A 16552-nucleotide genomic window follows, 5' to 3' on the forward strand; every position below is an offset into this window, starting at 1 on the left:
TGTTATACAAGGTTTAGACAAAAAATTCATGAGGTAAGAAACACATAGCAATTAGTTTCGTTTAGCGACATTTGTCAATGTAAATAAACAATTAGATTACATTTTTTCTCTTCGAAGATTTTACGATGCAGTTCAAAATTTTAAATAAAATCTTAAGACATTTTGGATAGATAGTTGAATTGAGGAGGAATGGTCTTAAATATCGAAAGAAATGTAAGTAATCCAAATACTCTCAAGCGCGACTGCTTCGTATCCGAAGATGCTGTTGTCAACTGAGGCGGGTACACTTTGTCATTGAAAAAAAAATCCTTATTTTAGATGATAAAAATTATTTCACTTTGAGTAATTCTGAAATACAGAGAAACGATGGATTTTACACGGACAAAGTAGATGAATGCCTTGACAATCTTAGATACAAACAAAGCAAAATTTGCAGATAAAATTGTCTGGTGAATAACATAGCTTAAAGCGATCTAAGGTTTAAGCTATGTTATTATTATTTAGTTATGATCTAACATGGGTGTATCCCGATCTTTTATAGGAAGAGATAGTCAGAGCTATATTGATAACAAATTGCTACAGTTTTTCCACGAACATAATGCTAATGACGATTTGTTTTATACACGACCTAGCATCATGCAATTACTGAAGAGATGCCCAAATCTGGCTTCGACAACGCCACACATTTTTTTACCAAAAACGATTCCTCCAAACTTGCCTCAGGCTCTCACCATAGAAAATTCTTGGGATTTACTGTCTAGGAAGGTTTATCATGGAGGCTGAGGAGCCCAAGATGAAGAATAATTAAGACGGCGAATTTACGGAAAACAGAGAAATTCCATAAATAATTCCGTAAAGGATTTAATAAGAGATCGAAGAAATTGATGTCTTATAGAAGAGAATGGGCCACTCCACATAATTCGATAGTTATAGTTTAGTCAAATCTTGCCTGCAAAAGTAAAACAGTATATGTGAAAAAAATCGATTTTTGAATTTGCCGCCGAAACTGGGTTATTTTTTCCGCTCTTTCTTATGCAATTTTTAGTTTATTTCTATCTCGTTTAGTTTTCAAAATGTGACACTGGTGAAACATTATATGAGTACGTGTACTTGCGTCTCTGCTATGGTAAAACAGTATATTCGACAAACTCTACAAAGGCAGAATAGTATACATCGTCATACACTGCTTATCCCTGGTATTATGTTATATATTTTTTTAAACTCTACTGGTAAAACAGGATATATTATGTGGTATATGCTGTTATACGGTAACATATTTCATAAAAATAGTGTCCCAATTCCAATGGTAAAATAGTATAAACATTTCATATACTCTTTTACCATAGTATGACCAATGGGAATTTTTATTTCCCCCGACGGTATATACGTATAAAGTCTTTTATATACTCTTTGTGTATACTGGAAAAATGGTAAAACAGTATATGTCATTTTACAAGCACCTTTGAAAAAACTAAACCTATTTGCTGTTGTAATAATTATTATAATAACATATTTTTTTTATATTCCAAATTTCACTGGTCTAACTTTATAAACGACAAAACGGCACAATAAAAGAACAAAAAGTCATTTATCTCAAAACTCACTTTTTTCACATATACTATTTTACCTTTGCAGGCAAGGAATATAGAATAATATTGCAATTTATGAGAACTAATTATGGTAGGGGAGCCCAAGCGGGGATTTTTGCAGTTACTCGAGCGCTTCAGATTATCATATGGGGAAAAACCTTGTACCTTGTAAATGTACCCCTGCCATATATTGGATCCTAATACAGGGGAGTTTGTTAAGGGGGGTCAGAAAAAAATCTATCCTTAGAAAAACTCGAAATCGTCAGATTAAGATAAGGTAGGTAAGTTAAGTACATGCAGAGCAGTGTATATTTCAAAAATCTGACGGTTTGAGCGGGGCATAAGGAAATGGGCGAGTCAAAAAGTTTCACAAGAAAAAAACGAATATTTCGAGAAATAAACGTCAGATCGAAAAAATAAAAAAATACGTGACAATATTTTTCAAAAATCTATAGAAAGATACCAAACACCACCCCCCACGGCGAGGGGTGGGAGTAAATTTAAAATTTTAAATAGGCATCTCGCGATATTTCGCGAAATAAACATCAGATCGAAAAACTGCAAAATACACGTAGGTAATCTATATTTTTGAAAAATCTATCGAATGACATTAAACACGACGGTTACTTTAAAATCTTAAATAGGAGCCCCATTTTTTATTGCAGATTTGGATTCCTTACGTCAAAATAAGCAACTTTTATTCGAGATATTTTTTCAAATTATAGATAGATAGCGCTATAATCGAAAAAAACGATTGTTGGAAATGGAAAAATCAATTAAAAAAATGGAAAGTCCCTGCTTAAATGGAAAACTGTACTTTTTAGGTTTAGGACCTATTCTTCACAACTCAATAGGTTTTTATAACGCTCGAGTGACTTTCCAAGCATGGTGACTGCTCGAGCATACTTTCCTCCCCTACTATTAGTTATGTATTACCTGATTATGTGTAACATGTTAATCTGGTAAACACTTAATTAGAAAAAGGAAGATATTTCAATCCAGTAAAATAATACTTATTTATTTATTAATAGTTGGAAAAATTAAAACGATTTTTTTAGATAAGTAACTATATGAATATTCATCGAGAAACGGCAAAACTCTTCGAAGAAATTTACCAATTTGGCGAAGCTCGCATAATGTATGATGCTGATAGAATTCGTATTGATCAGGTCAAAGAGGGAGTCTATAACGACGTCCACGATGAACAAGTAAAATCTGAAAAAGTAGAAAATCCATTTGAAAATGTAGCTTCAATGGTAAAACATTATAAATCCAGATCTTTTAAAGCAAGGTAAGTGTTTAATGTTTAATTATATCTATAATTAAAGCCTCCTTGTAGACCTCCCTACAAACAAGATTCGTTTGATTTAGTATTTTAAAAATTAAAGTTTTTTGTTGTTACAATTTTGATATTGAAACATTGAACTAAGTACCGTTATTATTACTAACCTTTTATTTTGACAATTTATGTATAGTTCACCATTGAATAACACTATCTCTTGCACACTTTACGAGAAAAGACGTTGAAACGGAAGTACAAAGACGATTTCAATTCGGACACCACCATTATTCCACACGTATTTCGAGTTATTCAACTCTCATCAGGAACACTTGTGGTAGTTCGAACTGAAATGAAATGCACTCTTTCGTCGTTATAATAAACAGAAATGAGCACGCCAGCTCCTCATGTATACATACATAAATCTTGTTTATGAGCGCATGCATTTGTCCTACAAGGAGTTCGCATTTGGCTCAATTTTTGTATGTTTTGTTGTTTGTTTCTGTTTGTCATTCCTGTTTCTCTGAATTCTGCATCCATAGTTTATCTGTACTAATGGTCAGATCCGTAACATGCTTTTCTTCGGCAGTTTACTTATATCTTGAATTCTTGTTGCGTTGCGAACACTTAAAAAAATATGAATAAAACATGAACACGAATAAAACTGAATTCATGAAGATTAACACACCGAGAGAAATGGGCATACAAATAGAAAACCAAGAGCTAAAATCAGTGGAAATAATTAGATATCTAGAAAGCATACTAAACACGACAGGAGAAGCAGAAGAGGATATTTAAACACGAATTGGCAAAGCACAGACAGCATATTATATGTTAAATAATATAATGGAAATCTAATGAGACAAAACTGGACACCAAAGTAAAAATCTTCAATAGTAATGTAAAATCATTACTATACGGATCATAAACATGGAGAATAACAAAACACAATACTGGAAAGGTTTTTTCCTTCATCAACAAATGCTTAAGAAAAATTCTAAGAATATTTTGGCCCAACCGGATCACATACTCAAACTTATGAAAAAAAAACGAAACAAGAACCAATACATAAAGAAATAAGAAGGAGAAGATGGAAATGGGTGGGCCATACTCTGCGGAAACCGGACACAGACATAACAAAACAAGCATTGGAATTCCAACCTCCAGGAAAACGCAAACAGGGGAAACCGATAAATACACGGAAGAAAACAATTATTAAATAAGCAGAAAACGTTGGCCTAACATGGAAAGAAGTCAGAGAAAAAGCACAAGATCGGCAAAAATGGAGAGTGACAGTAGATGCCTTATGTTCAGTGGGAACAAAGAAGTAATTCTTGTTACGATCCTTTTTTCTTTCAAGAAATGATCAATTTGGATGGAGGTTGTTCGACCAAGCATAATCCATATCGCTTTGTGTATATCACGGTGTGGGGAAAAAGTCGGGCTTATGATCACGTGTTTTCTACAGGCAAAGTTGATTAATAATTCTCCATTTTGATTGGTATTTTGATAGAGTGGATATCTATAAATGGTTTCTAAGAAAAGTTCTTTGCCTATTGCGCATCCATATCTCCTAGTAAGATCTTGATCTTGGTATCATTTCTCGGTGATTATACTTCTTCTAGCTGTTCGAAGAACTATTCTTTTATTTATTTTATATTCTTCATTTGGGCATTGTATGCAAACGATTGTGAAATTAAGGATTTTGTTTTTATTCTTAGTTTAGGTAGGGGAGACCGGGGCAAAACGAGGCTCGGGGCAGAACGAGAAATGCATCGGTGTGCATAACTTATAGTCGTCATATTATTGGCAATAGCGCCATTCGAACGAACTTTCACTTCAGTCATTAGAAAGAAACTTCTAGTCACATAGTATGCTTCTTTACAGACATAAAAACCGTTTTCTTTTGTTTTGTTAAAAATTTTGGTGATATTTATAGAATATAAGGTGAGTAAGCAAGCAGTTTTATCACGTTTTTCATTCAAATATATGTTAATACTGAATTTTAATATTGCGTGCTGTGAACCGTTTTATATCTTTTACGTTAGAAATTACTAATTTTATTTGAAATGATGTCTGTTGGGGCAAAGCGGTCGGGGCAAGATGGGATGTTATCCCATCTTGCCCCGCTCTCCTAAATTGCCGCTACTTTACAGCATTTAAACTTTTTAAGAAGAATCTGATTAAAACTGACACTAATAAAAAAATCAAAGGAATCTAAAGAAGAAATCGAGATGGACACTGACTCATCAAACGATGATGAAGATTGTGGTTGCATCTGCTGTGGATACTTATATTTGCAGTCAACTGAAGGATGGGTAGTGTGTAGTGTCTGCCATGGATGGGCTCATAATTCCTGCATAGATGTTGAGGAAGAAAACGAAGGTGCTCATATTTGTGAACTCTGCCAGCCTGACTAAAATACATTCCCATCTTGCCCCTTAGCATTTCCCATTTTGCCCCGTAACCGGGACAAAATGAGAATTTCGGACTGATAAGTAAATTTCTTTATAAACAAATAACTAAGCAATTTGGATAATAAATGAAGTAAATTATATGAAGTTTAATAATAAGTGATCCTGTCTGTCTTTGTTATTTTTTAATATACAGTTTAGTTTTCTTTCTATGATTTTTTCTTTCTTAAGTATCCCGTTCTACCCCGGTCTCCCCTAGACATTTTTCATTAAAGGCTTTAAAATCTAATGTGGCTTGTTTCATCTGATTGTCAACTATGAAGGCTATTTCGACCTCTTTGTTTCCATTATATATGTAGTATTGTGTACGTCTTTGTGCCTTTTATTCCGTGTCCTAACCATTTATTTCTTGTATTGCTGCTAGCCCTATTTTGTATTTTCAACACTCGTTGAGAACCGATGCCTGTGATCCTGGTACCGAGTTCGTAGTCTTAAAAAGTACAAAACCACGAAATCTTTAAATAAGCCTCAGATAGATCGGTCTTATCGACGACGACTCCTCAGATAGATCAGTCTTATCGACGACGACTTAAGGAAAGACACATATTATGTGTCTTTCCTTAAGTCGTCGTCGATAAGACCGATCTATCTGAGGCTTATTTAAAGATTTCATGATTTTGTACTTTTTACGGTAACCGGGTTACCGACCTATTGCCCAACTCCCAACCGAGAGGGCCAGAATTTTCTGTCAGAGTTTATTCCTTAAGCTGATATGGTTCAAGTTATTAGGCTCCAGAAACTCGCCTTTCACCTCTTCTCGTCAGCTGGAAAACGCACATCTACTCCAGGGAAATAAACAAAAAATAGGCCATGTTCGGACTCTAAATAATCCAGGTATCTGACAACATTTTAGTTTTTGTAGACCTTTAGAACGAAACCTTCCTGTTTCTTGCCTAGGGAGTTCGAAGCTGTTTATAATTATTAACAATTTACTTCTTCTTCCTTTAGTTTCTTGGCCTCCACCTCTTAGGTACTTGGCCAGTTCTCGTATTTAGACTGCAATTTGAAGGGAATCCTCTTTTCAAAGGGTCCGGATTCTGGATTTTTCCATATTCCCTTCGTTAAATACATTGTAATATGATTATCTAATAACTATTTTATATTTTAATTTGAAATATTGTTCAAAATTGATTGATCTTTCTTAAGGTTTGGTCATTAATATTAAATAGGAGATTTTGTATTGAAATGGGGGTTGGACTTCCTATATTAACAAGTTCCTGATACAGGTCAAATTGATTTGTTTTGTTAATTGGGCATTCAAGTAATATATGAGTTATACTTCATATTTGTCCGATTTCACAAAATGGAGTATCACTACAATTAATTTTAAACAAATGGTCTGGTGTGAGGCAATGACCCGTTCGCATCTTTATAAGAGATGTCAAGTGCCTTCGATCCACAAATGTGAATTTGTGGAACCAAGGGTTTGTAGAAAAATCACTTTGACATTGTTGATACCATTTCCCTTTAGTTTTAAACTGTTTTGTCCATTCAACTTTAAACTCATTTACAATTTTTTGTTTAATAAAAGGTAAAAAGTCAAATTTATCTATTTTAATCTCTGCAGGAACATTTAAAGTCTTGCCTATATTTGCCAATTTATCAGCTTCTGTATGACCTGGAATCCAAGCTAAGATTATATTAAATCCTGCTTCCATTGACTCAATAATGAGTCTTTTAGTTAGGTTTACAATATGATTGTTTGTCCCCCAGGTGGGGTTATGTAGTTTTTGGATAGCACTTTTAGCATCTGAAAAAATTATTGCTTCTTTTATATTGTTTTCAACACAAACAGATACAGCCTTGTTAATTGCAATAATTTCTGCAGTGCATATTTGAGTGTGCTCGTGTAATCTGGATGCATAGTTATAATTAATTGAAGGTATGTGTACCCCAAAACCTAGTGACCTTGACTCGGGATCTAAAGAACCATCTGTAAATACCCATGTACAATTTCCATATGTAGCTGAAAATTCGTTAAGAAATTCCTGATGACTATACGTTTCAATTTTTTGTGTGTTGAGAAAGTTGTCTGAATTATTGTTACCGTGAGATACTTCAGTTCGATCGACTTTATATAGATTAGTGAGATATTTGTCAAAATTATTTTTGATTTCAATTAGATATGGTGGCTCTTGTGATTTCCAAAATCCTATTTTATAATTTACTTTGGTTCCCAACTCTGACAGGATGTCGTTCAGTGGATTTCTCAGATCAGCTAGGGTTTTCAGATAGAATTTAGCGCAAAGTATTTTTCTTCTTGCATCTGATGAAATTTCTCCACTTTCTGCTAACAAAGCATTAGTGGGGGTAGACCTCATATAGCCCGTGATGATTCGTAAAGCTTTAAACTAGATTTTATCTAATATGAAGAATGTGGACATACTACAGGGTTTTAATATTGCACATGAATAATCCAAATGGGGTCTTACGATTCCTTTATAAATTAATGAGAGTGTATGGGGGTTTGCTCCCCACCAGGTTCCACATATTGCTCTCATTATATTCAAACCTTTTTGAGCTTGTGTTTCAATACGTTTAACGTTTTCAATCCAGTTAAGACGATTATTGAATATTGTCCCTAAATATTTAATTGAGTCTCTAATAGGAATTGTCTCTCCCTCTATTTTTAACGGAATATTATTGGTGATGTTTTTCTTTTTGTTAAATATTACTGCAGTGGATTTACCATGGGACAAGGGTAGTTTACTTTCTGTTAACCATTGAGTTATATGAGTAAGACATATATTAGTTAAGCTGATAAGATTATTTATATCTTCACCAACTGTTATAAGGGCTAGATCATCTGCATATTGAATTAGCTTGAAATTAGATGGTATAATGTCATGCAGCGCTTTGGTATATATGTTGAATAGTACTGGGCTCAGGGGAGATCCCTGAGCCAGCCCTTTATCAGTGATGTTGGGTCCAATTATTTCGTGTTCCCTATCTCGGATATAAATGTTTCTGTTGTTTAAGAATTCAAAAATTAGGTTATTATATTATGTATATGGTATTTTTAAATCCGCCATTTTCCTATATAGAAGGTATATATCTATATTATCATAAGCAGCTTTTAGATCAAGGCAGACCGTTAAAACCGCTTTCCTCTCAGTAAAAGCTCTGCCTTGCTTCTCAAAAATTATATGGGAAAGCGCTACATGTGCATTATTACATCCACTTTCTTTGCGAAAGCCCAGCTGGTAGCTGGGTAAAATACTATTGTGTTCTACGAACATACTATTGTGTTCTATTCTATTTTTAATTATGTTTTCTAGAATTTTACCTACACATGACGTTAAGGCGATTGGTCGGTAACTCTCTGGACTGTTCGGACATTTAGTAGGTTTTAGGAAAGGTAATATTAGTATTTGTTTCCACTGCCAAGGGATTTTACTTGTTTTTAATATATTATTGAAAATTTTTATCAAATGGAATTCTGCTATTGCGGGTATGTTTTTTAACATGGAATAAGATACCTTATCCATACCAGTGGCCTTTTGTTGAGTTTATTATATTAGCGTACTCAGTGTAGGTTATTAGATCAACAGTTTCATTGCTAGGGCTCGGAAGGTTAAACCAGGGATGTACATTGCATGAAGTTAAATTATTTAGAATTTTTATTGAGGTTTCATTATTGGGGAAAATTACTTGGATATTAGAAAAATGAGTTTTAAATTTTTTAATTGTGTTCCAAATTTTTTTAATTGGAGTTTCCCTCGTAAGTGATCCACAAAATCTTCTAAAACTAGATTTTTTTTTAATTTGTAATTGTTTCTTAACGAAAGCTTTAATTCTATTACAGTTTATGTAATTCTCCACGGTTTGGTTATCTATATAAGTCTTGATTGATTTTCGTTTATTTTCTATTAACTCATCGCATTCATTGTCCCACCATGGTGCCCCCTTAGTTTTGTTTTTAACTATTATGTAAGGGATATTATCTTCTGCACTAGAGTTAACAATATCATCCCATTCATCATAATCCACGTCATGTCGATCAGACAGCTTAGTTTCTATAAATAGTGCCCATGTATTTTGGCCAATTTGCTTTTTTGAAATTTCTTCTTCTTCTTGCAGTACCGTCTCCTATCGGAGGTTGGCTACCATCACAGCAATCTTAACTTTGTTGGCTGCAGCTCTGAACAACTGTATTGAACTGCACCCATACCACTCTCTTAAATTTCGCAACCAGGAAATCCTCCTACGTCCCACATTTCTCTTTCCCGAGATTTTTCCTTGGATGATGAGTCTTAGCAGAGAGTACTTTTCTCCTCTCATTATGTGGCCTAGATATTCCAGTTTTTTCGTTTGTATGGTTTTTATGACTTCGCATTCCTTCCCCATCTTCAGCAGAACATCTTGATTTGTTACTCTTTCTGTCCATGGTATTTTCCACATTCTCCTGTAACACCACATCTCGAATGCCTCAATGTTTTTGATGTTTGTCTTTTTCAGCGTCCAAGCTTCCATGCCGTACAGCAGAACGGAGAAAACATAGCACCTCAACATTCTTGTTCTTAAGTTTATATTTATGTCCCGGCTGCATAGGAACTTTTTCATTTTGACAAACGAATGTCTCGCTATCTCTATTCGCCTCTTGATTTCTCTTGTCTGGTCATTAGTATCAGTGAAGCCAACCCCTAAATATTTGTAGGACGTATAACTCTTTCAACTGGCTGATTATTTATTGTTAAATTCACACTGGTGTATAGTTTCTTCGTTACAATCATGAATTTAGTCTTTTTGATGTTCAGTTTTAGACCATATTTATTGATATGAGTGTTTATGTTTTCCATCAAATACTGTAAATTTGCTAGGTTATCTGCTACTATTAGCGTGTCATCAGCGTATCGTATATTGTTAATTAACTCTCCGTTAATGTTCATACCAATATTTTGCTCTAGGAGTGCTTCCTGACATATTGTTTCGCTATATATATTGAATAGTAGTGGAGAAAGCACACAATCCTGACGCACACCTCGACGAATCTCAATTTCTTCGGTTAATTCATTATCAACCTTGATTTTTGCTGTTTGTCCCCAATACAACCTGGATATAATATTAATGTCGCGACTGTCGATGTTTTTGCTTCTTAGGATTTCATACAGCTTTTGGTGTCTGACTTTATCGAAGGCCTTCTCAAAATCTATAAAACCTACGTAGAGGTCTTGGTTTACATCCAAACATCTTTACATTAACACACTCAGATCAAACAAAGCTTCCCGTGTTCCCAGTCCACTTCTGAATCCAAACTGTGTGGCGCTTATGTCCTCTTCTAGTTTATTAAATATTCTTTTGTGAATTATTTTTAAAAATACTTTCAGTGTGTGGCTCATCAATGCTATAGTTCTGTGGTCTGAACACTCTCTGGCGTTATTCGTCTTCGGGATTGTGACAAAAGTAGAGGAGAGCCATTTCTTTGGTATGATGCCTGTTCTATAAATTGTGTTAAAGAGGTTCACCATTATTTCGAGTGTGTCGTCGTCTATAAGTTTCAACAATTCTACAGGAATTTCATCTGGTCCTGCAGCTTTACCCCCTTTAGTGTTCCTTATAGCATATTCTATCTCACTTTTTAGGATTTCAGGCCCTGTTGTGTCGTCTACAGGTTCTGCCACTGCTATTCCTGGTCTTTCGTCTGCAAAAAGTTCTTCAGTGTATTCTGTCCATCTTGCCAGTTTTTCATTTAAATCTGTAATTATTTTACCTTTTTTGTCTTTTACGATGGATGCTTGTTTCACTTTTTTACCTGTTATTTCCTTGATCTTTTTATGCATGTTAAAGCTATCGTACTTTCTTTCATATTCTTCTATTTCCTTGCAGTTTTCCAGAACCCACTTCTCTTTGGCTTCTCTAATTTTTCTTTTAATCTCACTGTTCACTTCTTTGTATTTTGTCTTGTTGTTTTTATTTCTTCGCCTTTCCTCCATGAGGTCCAAAATTTCGTTTGTCATCCATTCCTTTTTCTTAATTTTGCTTGGAGCTAAGGAGCCTTCACCAGCTGTCATAAGGGCCTTTTCTATCTCCATCCATTTGTCCTCTACATTGTCTGTGTTCCTATTTTTTGCAGCGCGAGGTTTCTAAGATTGTTGTTTACCTGTTCTCTTGTCCTTTCCAGTATAGTTGCGTCGTTCAGTTGCTTAACGTCTATCTTTTGTTTGGCTGCATTTTTCTGTAGTTTCTTGAACCTTATATTTACTACAGCCACCACCGGATTGTGATCCGATTCTATATCAGTGCCTGGATAGGTTTTTGTAGACGTGATGGAGTTTTTAAACCGGCTTCTGATTAGTATATAATCGATTTGATTCCTGACGATGTTGTCTGCATTATCTCTTGGTGATGTCCACGTGTACAATCTACGGTTTGGTAATCTGAACATTGTGTTCATTACTACAAATTCTTTTTCTTGGCAAAACTGTACCAGACGTTCACCTCGGTCGTTTCGTTGTCTAACTCCAAATTCACCAGTGCATCCATCAGTTTTCATCTTACCAACTTTAGCGTTGAAATCGCCCATGATTACGGTGACCTCTTCTTTTTTGGTCGATTCCAGAATGTCTTTGAGTTGCTTGTAGAATTCTTCTATTTCCTCATCCTCTTTCTCCGCTGTCGGTGCATAGACTTGAATAATGTTAATTTTTCCTTTGTTCGACTTTAGTTGGATTGCTATGATTCGTTCTGAATATGGGGTAAAACTTAGTACCGATTTGTTGACTTCCTTTTCGACTATTATTCCGACGCCATAACGGTGGTTTGTATCATCAGTTCCCGAATAGTAGAACATGCCGTTTCTAGTTGGACATTTGCCGGATCCTTTCCACTGTACGTCGCTGATACCAAGTATTTTCACATGTAGTCTTTCCATTTCTGTTGTTACGTTTATTAATTTCCGGGTTGCATACAAGCTTCTTGCATTCCAAGTAGCTATCCTCATAACTTTATTTTTAAGTTTAACGACTTTGTTTGCCACTGTTCCCCCGAAGATCCGATTGGGGAACATTTTACTCCGGAATTTTTCGTTTTAAACATTGCCATTGATGTGTTTCCCGTGGTTTCCCGTTGCCTTCTGCATCCTGATGCCGTTGACCACTGTCTTGGTTCCTCCGCCTTCGAGACCGATTTCTCAGTCTCAGGACAACAGAGTGCCCTGCCATTTACCACTCATCCGCCCGAAGCCGTTGGCCGGTAGATGGGGGATTACTTATACCGGTAATCGCTCGGTTACTAGAGGGTGTAGTAGAAGGAAATATAGTGACCCGTCTGCTTTCGGAAACCTAATCGCCATTCGGGGTCAGAAGAAACAAGAGTTAGCCAAGAGAGGCTGATAGGAAAGATTAAAGACATTTTACTCAAGATAAGTTGAAAAAGAGTAAAATGTGAAGGCCCTTATAATGCGCCAGGTGCGCTTCATAAGCGTAAGAGTATTGATACACTTTGTGTTCCCGCTCATACCTCGGGGTGTTGACTACAGACTGTATGGCTCGTCCAACATGCCATAGCATGGAGGATGGGGTACACGACATTTTTACAATGTAAATACTCCAACTCCATGGCCTGACCGTTAAAAAATTACCTGACCGTTTGAAATTTCGTCTGGTACCTAATGTTCTGCCTTCATCTGAGGATTGTGTTTGGTTAATTTTACATATAGTTGGGAAATGGTCACTATGTCCAGTATCTGGGTGTACCCACCAATGACACTTAGATGCTAAATCTTGAGTTACTATGGTAAGATCAACTGCTGATGGATTCTGTCCTGGTTGTACCGTTCGGGTGGAGGTACCATCATTCATTATAACTAATTGTTCTTCGTCAACGAATTCCATTATTATTTTCCCATTATGGTTGTTATCAGCACATCCCCATACCTGATCATGCGCATTTAAGTCTTCCATGATTATGTAAGGTTTATGAAAATCTTTTTTAATATTATTCCATGTTGTTTTATTTGCTGACCTGAAGGGTTGTAGATGTTAATTATATTTAATTAAATTTTGGTAAGTTTATACCTATCACTTGCATATTTGATGTTCTGTCAGAGTTGCTCACTCGTATACTAGTGTGTTCGAAACTATCTTTGATTAGGATCGTAATGCCACCATATCCATCATATCTATCTTCCCTGTATATAAAATAGTTTTTTATGTTAAATATATACGTGTTATTTGTCCATGTTTCATTTAATAAGATTACATCTGGTTTAAGTTCTTTAATAAAGATTTTTAGATTATCATAATTTGGCTTAATACTTCTAATGCTCCACTGCATGAGAGTGAGACAGCCTTGCATTTGGGATTTTTGATTTTTATTTTGATCCATAAAATGGTTGGGGTGATGAGTTAATATCTAAATAGCCTGTGTCAAACGTATGTGAGCCTGTGCTTTTAAAATTACAAATTTGTGCAATATAATTGAGAACATGTTCTCTGAATTATTTAATTTACTAGCCATATTCATAATATCTTGAAGAGACTGAGAGCTTTCTCTGAAAACGTTTTCAGAGGTTTGTTTATTGGTTTTATTAAAATTTGGTGAGTTTGGCCTACTGTATGCCATGGAGGAAGAGGATGGCAGCCTACCATTGGGGTTTAAAATACTTTCGTTATGTAGATCTCTATCATATGTTCCATTATCTTGTGCTCGTCTTTTATTTCCTTTAAGCATGACACTATAGGTGCTGGATTTTTGTTGATTACTGACGTGTGTCATTCGTCTAAAGTTTAGTGGGATACTTTGCGGTTCCAAGTTTTTAGGGCCTTGAAAAGCAGGGAAATCACTCGGATGGTTAATGTTTTTTATTTTTGTATTTTTTTCAGAAGCCTCAAAAAAGATAGATTTTCTAAAGACATCATCTCTCTAATTTTTTTTTGTCTGGTAAATTCGGGACATTGATGGCTTGTGCTATTATGCTCAAGACTATTACAGTGTACACATTTCATAACACACGTTTCATTTGGTTCATGTATTTTAGTACAGTTAATGCATTTATTATTTTTTGTTTTGCACAGATTTTTGGGGTGCCCGTAATTTAAGCAGTTATAACACTGTATAACTGGCATTATATATGGCAAGACTCTACGTTCTATACCACAGATCAATACTCCCCTCAGTAAAGTAGTCCCTGTAAAGGTATAACAAACAGTTCCGGTTGGGAGAAGTGTAACCACCTCTTCACTTTGGCTGCCCTGTTGAGATATCTCACCCATTTTTTGCTTAATTCTTCTATTAAAGCGTTTGACATGAATAATTTTACAATTTTTTGTGTTGGGTTCTGAGTATTTTAACAGGGTGTCCTCTGTGAAGTCCCTATTGGGACCGTGCAAGTTCGGCAAAGCGACCTCAATTTCTACGCTCTGTACTTTTATTCGCACTTTTAATTATATTGGCCAATTATATTAGTCCTGGTTGCTGGATAATTGTCAAGGCCATAGTCCAAAAAAATAATAAGAAGAAAAAATAAGATGCAGGTTATGTTATGCAAACGTAAACAATTGTATGTAGTAAATAAAATTAGTTATTAAAATGCAGTACTGCAAGCAAAATACAATTAATTAAATTTACCTTTATATAATAATTGCATATCATATCAATATTGTGGAGCAATATATAATTTTTCTGCCTCAATGACAGAAAGTATGAAATATACGTCAATTTGACAATTTCAATTGACAATATGAATTATTTAAGATAGTTGCAATATTTCTCCGCGACTCGCGCACGGTCGTTTCTCGTTTCCCTTCCAAGTACTTACACACCGCGAATTGATGAATTTCACAATACCTTTACAGGTTACATTCTTATTAGGGATGAAAAAGTCATATCCGTTGTATTTTAACGTATTTGTGTCCAAAAAATCATTTGCCGCTTTTCTATTTTTAAATTCCACACTGATTCTATTTATCCCTTTTTTATGAGTTTTAAAGATGTCATTTAATTTTAGATCAAAAATTTCTCTAGCTATGGCCAAATAGTTATATTTCCCGATATTTAAATTTTCAGTTTTGGATTCTATATAGACTTCAAATGGACCTTTATCATAAATATCATATCTATATGGGATGTTATTTAACTTTTTACTTTCTTTTTTATCATTCAAAATTATTTGTTTTTTGTTATTTATTAATTATCATTACTTAGATTGCCTATATAACTCGTATTTGAAATCATTGGAACATCAAAGTTATCATTTTTTTTTCGACTAAATTTAAATCTGGGGGCTTATCACCCCCAGACGTGTCCCCCATTTTTTAAAACTACTTTGCTTTATTTATTAAAATTTTTTAATTATTATATTAAAGTATTTTAATTTAAGCTATTAAAAATTATAATTTATAAAGGATTATATTAATATACCTGACTTTCAAAAGCCGTTAACAGCAATTCAAATTCTGACACCACAACCTTGTCAAAAAATCAATCAAATTTTAAATTCCAAATTATTAGTTATTTTTGTCCAAATCTTCTCTGAATTAAATTCCTAATATAGTTCTTGCAGCTACGTGACACAAAAATTGCTATACTACTTTTCGCTCTCTCAACGAAACGATTTTTTCGGAAAACTTTGATATAAGTATTTCAACTTTTCGTCAAATTGTTTATCCCTATTAACAATTTATTGAAAAAAAAAGATAAATAATTGACATAAAATGACATATTTTAAAACATCTTCTTCTTCTTCTTCTTCTTCTTTTTGTATAGACATGACTCTGTCTGTTTTTTTTTTCAATGTGCCTTTAGTTAGTTGTCGTTCCATGGTTTTCGTGGTCTTCCCACTGATCGTCTTCCTATTGGGGAACCGTCTCTCGCTGTCCTGACTACCCTATTTGTTGTCATTCGGCTTATGTGGTCATTCCATTCTATTCTTCTGTTTCTTACCCAGTTATTAATGTTATCCACCTTGCATCTCCGTCGTATATCTGTACTTCTAGCTCTGTCCCATAGAGTCTTACCATCTCCGCTGTTTCGAGCAATCTTTTTGTCCTCTCTGTGTCGGGTCGTATTTCTGCCGCGTATGTCATTATTGGTCTGATGACTGCTTTGTAAATTCTGCCTTTCATTTCTTTTTCGATATTTTTATTTCTCTTTATTGTGTCATTCAGGCAACCTGCGACTCTGTTTTCTCTATTCACTTAATCCTCCACTTCTGTTTCGAGCCTTCCGTAGCTAGATAGTGTGATGCCTAGATATTTAAACTCCATCACTTG

At 34.7% G+C, this 16552-nt stretch overlaps 1 protein-coding gene across 1 annotated transcript in view; it reads left to right on the forward strand.

The window, feature by feature from the left end:
* LOC126883192 (RING finger protein nhl-1-like) overlaps positions 1-16552 on the forward strand; it is an 87687-nt gene that overhangs the window by 29492 nt on the left and 41643 nt on the right. Inside the window, exon 5 of the mRNA XM_050648439.1 lies at positions 2648-2880. Within this exon, the coding sequence (XP_050504396.1) occupies positions 2648-2880 (233 nt within the window). The remainder of the gene's footprint in view (positions 1-2647; positions 2881-16552) is intronic.

This window comes from Diabrotica virgifera, chromosome 4 (genome assembly GCF_917563875.1).
Source record: "Diabrotica virgifera virgifera chromosome 4, PGI_DIABVI_V3a".
Taxonomy (NCBI): Eukaryota; Metazoa; Arthropoda; class Insecta; order Coleoptera; family Chrysomelidae; genus Diabrotica; species Diabrotica virgifera.